The 12,351-nt window shown below is 33.3% G+C and overlaps 1 protein-coding gene across 1 annotated transcript; it reads right to left on the bottom strand.

Annotated features, from left to right (window-relative positions):
* Positions 1 to 2,981: 2,981 nt before the first annotated feature.
* On the bottom strand, positions 2,982 to 11,412 carry LOC109339691 (pectinesterase-like). Its single transcript, XM_019577182.1, has 2 exons — positions 11,329 to 11,412; positions 2,982 to 4,797 (listed from the first exon to the last, which is right to left on the bottom strand). Exons 1-2 carry the CDS (start codon positions 11,410 to 11,412, stop codon positions 3,058 to 3,060), a joined length of 1,824 nt encoding a protein of 607 aa, XP_019432727.1. The 3' UTR covers positions 2,982 to 3,057.
* Positions 11,413 to 12,351: the final 939 nt, after the last annotated feature.

Genomic DNA, 12,351 nt, shown 5'->3' with positions numbered 1-12,351 from the left:
CTCCATTTCATGTTCTTGGAGTTTTCCAAACAGAGTAGCTAATGACAAGTTGTGTAAGTTCTTTGACTCCATTATTGCGGTTACCTTTGGTTGCCATTTCCTATCAAGACATCGCAAAACTTTGTTAGACAAATCAGCATTAGTAAAGGTTTAATCAAGGGCGACCAAATGATTTACAACATAAGTAAAACGTTTTTGCATATTACATATAGGTTCATTAGGAAGCATGCGAAATAACTCATACTCATGCATAAGCGCATTTAGTCTAGCACGTTTAACTTCACGCGTGCCTTCGTGGGTAACTTTTAAAGTATCCCACATTTCTTTTGCATATAGGCACTACGAGAATCTAGAGAACCTGTCATAAGATAAGGCCGAAGTAATAATGTTCTTAGCCTTAAGTTCATGTTGGACCTTTCTTTTCTCAATATCCGTCCATAAGCCTTTAGGCTTTTCTTTAAACTCGCCATCCACCATATGAAGTGGAATGTATGGACCATTGACAACGGAATCCCAAATGTTCGTGTCTATTGCCTCGATATAGATTCACATGTGAACCTTCCAGTAGGCGTAACCTTCGCCACTGAATACGAGAGGGCGGTTGATGGATGCGCCATCACCGCCAAATGGGTTGTTAGAGCCCATATATAGTCCCTCTCAGATCACGCGGATGCGGTTGAGCTAACACGTCGTACTAGCTCTGATACCACTTGTTAGGTATCAGTGGTTACAATACACCTAGAAGGGGGGTTNGGTTGAGCTAACACGTCGTACTAGCTCTGATACCACTTGTTAGGTATCACTGGCGGAATACACCTAGAAGGGGGTTGAATAGGTGTGGCGGAACTCAATTTCCAATTTTCTGGTTTTTACACACTCGCTGAAAAATGCCCAGTTAATCGATTAACAACTGGTCTTAATCGATTAACCAGTAACAGAAACAGAATGACTAGTTTAGCAACTTGCACAATTATTAACCAACACACAAAAAGATATACAACAAATACTTTTATGCAAGATTAACAAGAACATAACAAGGAACAAGTATGCAAATAGTTCCAGATTCGCATTAAAACAACTTCAAACATAAAAGAGAAAAGGATAGAAAAGATTGCGCATGGATTTTATCCTTGTTCGTTTTGCTGTCCACTACAAAACTACATCTAGTCCTCCCCTCTGATTTGGGAGATTTTCCTTCTTCACTATGAAACACAGTGTACGTTACATACACGCTTCCAAATATAAAACTTGAACGCTCCCTTCTTGGAACCCAAAGAACTTCGTTACCCTTGGTTTGACCTTTCCCAAAATCGCCTCCCAAGAAAACCTTTCTTACGCGATTTGGCCCCATCCAAGGTATCGCAATTTATCCCAAGACCTCCAAGTCTTTGTGTGAAGAACACCTTACCTAACCGCAGCTAGGAGTTTCCCAATCCTTTAACAATGCTTTGAGTTATGAATGAGTAGTTAATACTCGGATATTACAATAAAGATCAAAGCTTAAAACCTAAGCAAGAACTCCCAAGACATCCTAGTCTAATATGAATGTACATGCATGAGGTTTTCTGAAAACATGCAATCATAAAGATCTATCTCTTTTTCTTTCAAGAATATGCAAGAAAGCTTTTCAAAGAAACATGCAAATGTGAGTATGAAATCTAAAGCCTTAGCATGATCTAAACTTTCTCCTAATTCCACACTTTCTAAAGCCTTAGCATGATCATAGCCGTTTATGCAATTAAGCCAGTATTTATACAAAACAGAATTTAGTCTCAAAAACAGTTTTTCAGTTGAGGCTGTTAAAACAGCAGAAAAACACTTACATTAATCGATTAACGGGTTACCTTAATCAATTAACCAATGTAAAAATTCACTTGTTAATGTATGGTAAACTCCCTATATGATACATGCTCATGCAATACATGATTTCCAAAATATAATACCTTTAATGCATAAAATCAATGTATATAAATGCATGAACCTAAACCTACTTATCATATATTTCTAGATGATGTCTCATTTTAATGGATTGATTACTTTATTATGTCTTGTGAGACTCACACCTAGGTTTACCTAACCTAGACTCAATATCTATGGCAAGCATCTTAGACTTCTAAAAAGATAATAAAGAATAATAGCATAGACACCACTTAAGTCCTCGACATGTTGATTGTTGAGTCATCTTCAAGCTTTAGCTAATTCCTTGTCTTCATCAAAACATAGGCAAACATTGCTAATGCAATCCTTGACGCTTTACACTCTCAAATCATTCTTAATTTAGCCCCAAAATTCTGGGAAGAACCTGAACTTAAACTTATCTAGATCACGACTCTTATCACTAGCACAACTCCAAATTGTCAATCTAATCTCTTCTTCCACAAAAACTATATCTAATGACAACATGTGCATATCATTCAAAGACTTGAACAGAAACCCATCTAATGACAACATGTGCATATCATTCAAAGAACCTATCAAACCTGCTCATCATTCCAATATGTACCAAATAAAATTCCTACCAATGAGGGGAATATCCACCAACTCCATCTCCCTAATCTGCCCTCTCCCATTCCTTTCCTCTCAGCTTGGCTTCTTATAGAATTGAAATCAACAAATAACACCAAGTGATATCTCCCAAAACAATTGTTTATAGCAAACATATTTATGATACATAGCCTATTACTCTATGATGTATTTAGAAAACTTTAATCTAACAATACCATACTCACTATACTTAGAAAACTAGTAAGCACATTGGTTGCTTTCCTTTGGAGCTTCCAAATGCATTGTTTATAGCAAACATATTTATGATACATTATGATTTAGTGTCACTCCATAATTGTGGTGTAATTCGATTATAATGTTTCAGTCCCATCGAGTGATGCAGTCTCCAATTTAAAATAAGAAGTAGGAAAGAGAGATCCAACTCGCAATTTTTTAAATTTATTTAGAAATAAAGAAAATAAATTTATTGCGAATTAAGAATGGTAGCCTAGAAAGGTTTATTACAAATAAATGTATGTAATTGACTTAATATAAATTACAGCAGCACAAAGATCAAATGCCAGAGCTAAATGGCACAGTTGTGGTGGGTAACCATGTATTGCCTGCAAGAAGGCCAGTGACACTGAACTTAGATGCATCAGCTGGGCTTTTTATCACATGAAAACCAGGCCATTTTACTCTATTACTTGTAGACGAACCTGGCCCATAATTTTGATACTCTCCATAATATAATGTATCCTGAGCAAAATCACTATCACCCCATGGAGACCAACCCAATGGGTTCACCAAGGTATCCATGAAAGTTTTCATAACCACTACTCTTGAGTATTGCTGCCATGGTCTGCCCAAAAAGGTGTTGTATTTTTCAACAACTGGCTTGAGATCTGGTGCAGCTCTTATTTGGCAATTATGGATTGAAATTCCTGAGTTCTGAAATGGGTCTCCTCTACCTTGTGCTGTAATCATGTTTGCTTGGCCATCTAAAGGCTTTCTAGCAAAAATGTTACAATTTTGGAACACCACTGCAGCATTACCAAATATGAAATCTACAGTGCCATATATGTAGCATTGCCTGTAAAATTGACGCTGTGCATGAACCATGAGTGTGTCTTGGTAACCTGCTATGGCGCACCGGTAGAAGACGGAGAGATCGGAGGCTGATCGGAGCGCCACCGCTTGACCCTTTAATGGACCGGCTGAGTTTTGGAAGGTTATGTCACGTGCTATGAAGTGGAGGCCATCTATGCCTGCAGTTGCTGAACTATAAGTGGTGAAGCCATCTTGAACACTTCTACTACTTGTTATTATTGTATTTGCCATGCCATCACCAATAAGCATGATGTTATCATTGTTCTTCTCTACCTCAATATTCTCTACATAAACACCTTTCGTCACATGGATGATAAACCTAGTCTTTATTTTTCTCTTTGCTGCTGCATTTAGGGCATCTTGGACATTCTTAAAATGGCCAGAACCATCTCTTGCAACCACAAGATGTGCCTTTGTTTTTGAGTTAGCCTGCAAAAGCTTCCTATCATGCCTAGAAAACCAACTTGGAAAAGCTTCTTTTGTTTCTGCTTTATGATTTTCTGCATGTTGTTTCAGGAAATCCATATTGATGGCTAAACTGTTCCTTATCATCTCAGTTATATTACCACTCAGTTTTGACACCATGAAATCTTCAACACTAAGTTCTACTACACCAGTTCCACAAGTTTGGATGTTGGTAAGAGCAGTGCTGAGCCAAGTTTGTACATCAACTGGTGAACAATTTCTCTTCACGTTTAGTCCTTCAAGGGTACGGTTGAGATGGAAGATAGTGTTCTCATAGAGCTTCAAACAATCATTATGTACAACTTTATGCTTCTTGGTCATCATGTAATGTTCAAATTCTTGTGCATCCCTTTGCATAATAACCACTTGCTTCAATGCCAATTGAACAAGCATAACCCTAAATTCGTATCTGTGTTTGATTTTATGCTGGTGGTGGTTCATTTGACTTAAGTAGTATTTGCATGATTCGGGGTGTGGGGTTAGGTTGCACCACCATTTTATGTTGCTGTTGGATGAAGGTTCTCTTCGTGAAGAGGAGGCTAATGAGAAAACTGAAGAAAACAATAAGAGTGTAAGGAATATCCTTCTCATGATGGACTTTATTAATGGAAGAATAAAATTGATGAAATAATTTGAGTTCAATTGCAAAATCAATGTATGATGCTTTTTGTTTTCATGTTTTGTGTCTTGGGCATTTATATATATCTTGGGTGGAGTGTAGTGGTCAAAAACGTGTGGCTAAAATGGACAAAGATAATGCAGAATGACACAGATACAAATAATGAATGCAATTGCAAGAAAGTTTGGTAGTGGAATAAAATCTTATCAGTTAGAACCATCAAATTGCTTGAATTCCTTTTAAAGCTTAATAGCTCATAGCCTCATAGAGTACTAGTTTAATTATTAATTGTTAGAAAAACAAGTGTCTTGTCATCTTGGCCAGAGCTAAGTAGCTTACTTAGTAATGTATCGGTGACAACCATACTTTAAAATAAGGGACAGATAGAATCATAATATTACAGTTAGAGCGTAAAACTAAATCTCAATAATTCAGCTGCATCCAATTGCATATAATTCAAAAATATTGTTTTAATTAATAAAATATTCACATTATAATGGATGTAATTTGTATTGTAATGACCATAATCATACTAATGGCAACACTAATCACAAACTCGGCTAAAATTTAAAACAATTGTTGACAAATATGACCACATAAACACGATTGAACTATGATTGGAGGGGGGAATATCGTTATGGTTGAGTTGGTTTGAAGTTGTATGCTTATTTCATATACATCCATAATGCTGCATAAGAAAATTTTATATATTATCCTTCCTTGAGCAGACTTTTTCTTTGGGTATAGGGGAGGAACAGTTTCTTTGAACTTAGTAACTATTTTCACCTGGTAGGTATATACTCATGCGTTTTGTTTAAGAAATTTGATATTTTTAGTAACCAATGTGCTGGAGTACTTGCAGACTAAGCAAAAACAATAATATTTTTATTATGACTAAATTACACTGACACCCCCTGAGTTTTAGTGAAATTACATAAATCACCCATCACTTTTCTACAACTACACAAACCTCCCCTAGTTATACTTTCATTACACTGACCACCATACATAAGAAATAAGTGTAATCTTTTAAACAAAAAATGTGATAAATGCAATTAAGTTAAACAAAATATGATATATTGTGTAGACAAGTCTAAATAATATACAAATCAATGTATCTTTATTATTTTTTTTACAAAATGCATCAACAATTCTAAAGAAATATTTTTTAAATCGCTCTTATAATATAGTGTAACGAACCAAAAATAATAAAGAAATATTGTCTTATATATTATTTGGACTTCTCTCCACAATATATTATGTTTTGTTTAACTTAATTAAATTTATCACATTTTTTGTTTAAAAGATTACATTTATTTCTTATACAGGGTTGGTCAGTGTAATGTAAGTATAAAAATTAGGGGAGGTTTGTGTAGGTGTAAAAAAGTGAGAAGTAATTTATATAATTTCACTAAAACTCAGTGTAATTTACTCTTTTATTATTGTTGCCTATTAATGAACTTTTAAGTGCTATTAGTTATAGCGACGGCGCAATGCACAAGATTTTTAAATTAAAGTTTATGTTTAAGTTTTTTTTTATTTGTTTAAATACAATGACACTGTGTTTCTCAATATCTAATTTTAAAAATATAAACTTTACATATTTACTATATTTAATTATTTTTATTAATAATTTTTATGTAAAATAAAAGATAATATAATAAATTTTTTAAATTGTCCTTTAGATAATAAAAAATTTAATTAAAAATAAATATTTTATTTCTTACTTTTGAATTTATCTATTATATAATTTTACATCATATAAGTTTCCTAATTTTTAAATAAAAAGATAAATCACATTTTTCATGAATTTATACGTACAAAAATAATATACTTAAAAAGTTATTACGTTTATAGTTTAATATGTTGAGTGAAGATATATGCATGTAAAGTTTAGCTTTAGGACCTACTGGGCATACGTTTTAATGTACTGACATGTACTACACGGTAGAGTAGTTATGTAATATTCTCTTTTCTTTTCTTTCTTTGACCTTGGCCCGTTGTTTATTAAAAGAAAATTAATGATTGTCTTCTTTAAATTTTGAACTCAGTCATTCATTAACGTCGAGTTCTTATAAAGTGAGATTAACTCAACATGGTAATTTGTTTTTCCTTTAAAAAGTCAGAAATTGAATGTATATCCCTTGTATTATTTAGTCGGCTGAGATTTGTGCCTCTCTATATATATTAAATCAATTCAATCGTGAATATAAATTTAATATTTCGATTTTGGTGAATATCAATTTAGTGGAGGTTACATTGGACCAAACTGTGAGTAGGAGCCTCCGTCATACTTATATGGAAATAATATGTTGGAAAGTAAGTCTTACATTGCCTATGTCATTATCGTTGGAATGATTTAAATATTTGTTGGGCTACTCTGCCAATTGGTTTTGAGATAAATTTAACCGTTAATCTATTTAATTATTAAAGTGACTTTAGGGTAAACCATATATTTATCAAACTGAACTTGAACGTGGCACGTTGGAAAATAAGTTTTACATCACCTACGTCATTATTATGGGAATGATTTAAATATTTCTTGGGTTACTCTGCCAATTGATTTTATTTAATTATTAAAGTGATTTTGAGTAAACCATATATTTATCAAACTGAACTTGAACGTGGCTAATTGGTAGCACTGTGTATTATGTGTGTTTGGGACTCACTTCTTATACCACTCAGTGTGATGCTAATCGGTAATACCGTTGTGGGCAAGTTAAACCAAGCATATATAAACTATTGTTACAGCCGCACTTCAAAAATTTCACAACCTAAGCAACTTTATGAGCTAGAAGGTTTTTCATTGTTTTGACAAATCTATTAGCTGTATTACTTAAATATTTGTATTCTGAATTACATCTAATTCAGACAATCGTATGCTACAACTTGCTTCTGGAAGTTAGTTACAAGTTACAACCTAGCATTTATTGCTTCCTTACTTGAATAATGATATTTCTCATTAGGCATTATTATTGTTCAAATTTTGCTTATAAAAGGGTTCCCCGTATAAAGTGTATTTATATTAATCCAGAGGAAATAAAATTGAGTTGAGAGACAATACTATTCTTTGTGAGTAAATATTGATTTAAATTGAGTTGCAATTATTGATGGTTGTGTTCATCACCATTTTGGAATAATGCAATTTATGTAGTCAAAATTATTGTTACTATATGATCACAGGGAGAATTCTTCCTACGGTTAAATATTTTTTAAGAGGGCAGCTAAGTTTAGGAAGATAATAATATTTTTGATATAAAATTTGAAGGTTTTTTGTTTATAAGTCTATCTACTTTTAAACTCTTCTTAAGTCAAAATTATTGTTACAATGTGATCATGGGGAGAATTGTTCCTGGGGTTGAATATTTTTTAAGAGGGAAGTAGATAACTATAGAAGTTGGTTAAATATTATGTTTTGATGTAAAATTTGAAGGTATTTTATTCATGAGTCTATCCACTTTTAAACTCTTCAAATTATCCATCACTCTCCAATAAGAAACTTCTTCACCACACATCACCCACACTTTAAATTCATAATAATATTTGTTTCTGACTTGTGAGACATTCACATATGGGCACAATAACTCAAGTGGAAACCATTTTACTATGGCATCAATGAGAGTCCAACCTAGTTGTCACTGTCCAATAGGTCACACATGTTCTTTTACATAAACTTGTATTACTATCATATCTAATAAAATATACCGCCTAATCCTTATATTGTTAGAAAGACTTTTGAAACAAGAATTAAGGTTAGTTTAAAGTGAATTATATGGAGGACTCTAATACGAGGCCTTTAAGTAACTAAGATTTGAAGTTATTCCAATTTTGTAGGATACAAAATTGCTTTAAGGTTAGTTTAAAGTGAATTATATGGAGGACTCTAATACGAGGCCTTTAAGTAACTAAGATTTGAAGTTATTCCAATTTTGTAGGATACAAAATTGCTTATTAAATTGTCATAACCAATTCCATTTATTTTAATTTCAATTATAATAAAAAATAAACATATTTAATCTTTGTTTAAACATTGCATTTTCTCTAGATACATATATCACCCCTCAAATGCTATCGTGTTTGAGTTTGACTTTGCATATCCATATTATATTGGATATAACTCTTCCATTGGGGATTTTATCTCCACATTATTGAAGACTTGAATCCTATTCTTTGCATAAGGGGAAGCTGTCATATACCGCATGAGTTAACTACTTCTTGATGCACTCTTAATCCTGAGTAAAGTTTTATTAATTGTAGTAAGATTTATTATCAACATTGTTCTAGCTATAAGCAGTATTTGGAAAATATTAAAGTCTTCCTGTATAATTTGATTATCTCAATTGGTAAATCATTCTCACTTGAAATTTTCTTTTTAATTTAAAACTCAGTTTTGAAAATAAATTTAAGACACCAAATCTGAAAAATACTTAAATTTTAAGGTTTATGCAAACAAAAAATTATGATTTGTGATATACCAATTCTAGGATCTTGAATATCATGATTATCACACATAATATAAAATAAGGATATAAAATCATACATGAATCAATATTCTCATCTCTACTCCTTTGATATACCTTTTGAGATATTTTTTGGTAGGATGACCTTCCTCAACCAAATCCTGATTTCATTTTGGGACCTTCGTTTTCTCTCTGATGGTGACATGTGAAAACTATTTGTGATTTGGTATCTTGGGGACCATAATTGTTCCTTATGCATTAACTTATAGGATTCTCATTATCCCTTATAAGCTAACTGTTTAGGTATCCACTCATTAAACCCATATATATTATCAGTTTATCTTTAAGCTTTCACTAAGTCCTTTGTCTTCATCAAAACATAGGCAAGCTAAGTGCTATCTTGACATTTTGCACTTTCAATCTCCCCATTTTTGATGATGACAAACTCAACACCAAATTTGTTTTGATGCATAGCTTGAAGAATAGCTTGAAGATGATCACAGAATGCATGGTTGTTGATTTCAAAGTTAAAGCGCATAACTAGACAATGGAAGCTGAATATTATTTACAACCTGCACATATTAAACAACAAAACAACCTTTCTCCCCCTTTTGACATTATCAAAAAGATAAACTAAATGAAATTTTGGTCAAAAGTAAGATGAGATATTAAGTGAACTCAAACTGTAATTAATCAATTAACATTGGGAGTGTAACTAATTAACCAGTTGATGAAAGAATTGAACAAGTGCCCACATTTATCAGCATTTAATCGATTCAGAAAACAAGTTAATCGATTAAAACAATAGAATACAACAATATGACAAATTTAATGGCATGGAAGGTTATATATGAACTAATCAAGCATGGAATGATCAAGCATTTATATTGTAGCATTCAAACAACAGGCTCAATCAAACATAGGATATACATATAACCAAACATGATCAAGAACCATTAAACATGTATTCATGCTATATTTGACATAAATGGGAGTGTTATGTAAGCAAAATGAAAACTAAATAGAAACGATTTAAGTTCAAATGGCATGCGTATCAGGTCATAATAGTGCAGCAAAAGTAGATAGTTAGAGTTACAATCCAGAAAGCAAAGAGAAAATATGTGTCAAAAGATACAAAGCAACAATGATCCTCAAAATTAGCCATATAGAAGAACTAAGCCTAAGGCAATCTTAGGGTCTAAGGTCTTCTAATCTAGGGATGCGAAGGAAGATCTCTGTCATTAGGAACCGTCATACTACTATCACCCTTGATGAGGAATCTCAGCTGCTCAAATTCTGCACAAAATCTCTCATTCTGTGCCTCGCAGTGTTCTAAACGAATCTCCTTATAGCCTCATATTGGTTATCAATGTAGGCGACCTGACGTTCCTCAAAGTGCTCCAAATCTGCATAGTAGGAGTCTTTCTAAGACTGAAAATGTAGATCCATTCTATCATTCAACCTTTGCTCCATAGCATCCAACTGAGCTAATCCAAAGGATGATTCCTGCGGTGCTTTTCCAGTTTGCTCCCCTTGAGTTCCCGTATTAGGCTGATCTGGTCCAGCTTGATCTTCATCATCTGATACATCCATTAGCATTAGTAAAATCTTCTTGGTATTGCCAAGTACTTCCATACTTGTAGATACCCATTTTGTGGATTAAGCTTTCACCAACAAGGTGATCTTTCTCAAAAGTCCTTGTAACGATGGTGTCAAATACGTCAATATGCAAATAATCAATAATCCTCGAGATGAACACACTATAGGGAAGCAACTTGGATTGCGATGAGGACCTCTCATACATGATTTGTAAACCTCAGCTGCATCGAAATCCTTAAGCCATTCACAATCACCTAGGCTAGTACCAGTTGTGGATAAGCCACCCACATACATGAAAATATCACTATCCAACTCAAATAAATTTCCAGAAATCATCGACCAATATTTTCCATCCTTATATTGGAAGTTGGCATAAAATTCCCTAATCAGCGCGAGGTACATATTACCCGTCAATTCCAAAAACATTACAGCTCCCTGAGCTTGCCTACCTTGCGGAAACTCAAAATCATGTTCCGCCATCCAGGTTAGATCAACATACATGATGTAAGTGGGTTTCCTTCCCTGAAACTAGGACAACCGAGTCTCTTGAAGAATGAGAGAGTAGTAAGGATCTCCTCGGTCTTTCCTCACATTCGGATTTGAAGATGAAGCAGTAGGAGGCTTACGAATGCGATGAGCAGTTGTGTTGAACCTCTTCGAACGACCTCTTTCCATTTTTGAAGCAAAAACTGCGAGTGAAGAAGGTTAAGGGAGGGAACCTAACTAAGGGTTTGGAATTAGGAATGAGATTCCTTGGAAAGAAATCAGAGAAAGATGGGATGAAGTGAGGTGCAAAGTGGGTAAAGGTGAGGTTTAATTCTTCTTCCAGCTAAGAAATCAAATTTGTTGTTTGCTTTTGATATTTTCAGAGAAAATGAGGAAGAGAGGGTTTGTAAAAATGACAAAAACGCTAAGAAGTGTATTTAATCGATTAATCATAGTTAAAAATTCCAGATCTTCAAAGGAATGAGCCCAGATAATCGATTAAAATAAGATGTTAATCGATTAACTATTTTGAAAAATAAATCGTTTGCTACTGGAACACATTTTAATCGATTAAGAAATATGGTTAATTGATTAACTGGCATTAGACTTTTAGAATCAAGAGATTTTAGGTTTTAAAAGCATGCATAGATTTCTAACATTATACCAATGAATTTTTACTCAAACACATATACATATACAACTTATCATACAAGATCATGAGTCATAATAGGAATATAATGCATTCACAACAATTATACATTGTGAAGCATATAAGATATTAATCATGTGAAGCATAAAATAACATTTTAGACGATTTTAATCAAGATAATTTTCATCAAGGATTCCAAGTTCTCTTCGAAGAACATAGAAAGTATCTCGTCAGAGAGGCTTGGTGAAAATATCAGTCAATTGCTTAGTAGTTTCAACAAATTCAAGCACCCAATCGCCTTTTTGTACATGGTCACGCAAGAAATGATGTTTAATTTCTATATGTTTGGTTCTAGAATGCAAAACGAGATTCTTGGATAGGTTTATGGCACTTGTATTATCACATTTTATAGGAATATTTTCTAGATTAAGTCGAAAGTCCTTAAGTTGTTGCTTCATCCAAAATATTTGAGCGCAACA

The sequence above is a fragment of the Lupinus angustifolius genome, unplaced genomic scaffold, assembly GCF_001865875.1.
Source record: "Lupinus angustifolius cultivar Tanjil unplaced genomic scaffold, LupAngTanjil_v1.0 Scaffold_88_85, whole genome shotgun sequence".
Lineage (NCBI taxonomy): Eukaryota > Viridiplantae > Streptophyta > Magnoliopsida > Fabales > Fabaceae > Lupinus > Lupinus angustifolius.
The sequence above is the reverse complement of the archived record's forward strand: the minus strand, read 5'-3'. Positions and strand labels throughout refer to the sequence as shown.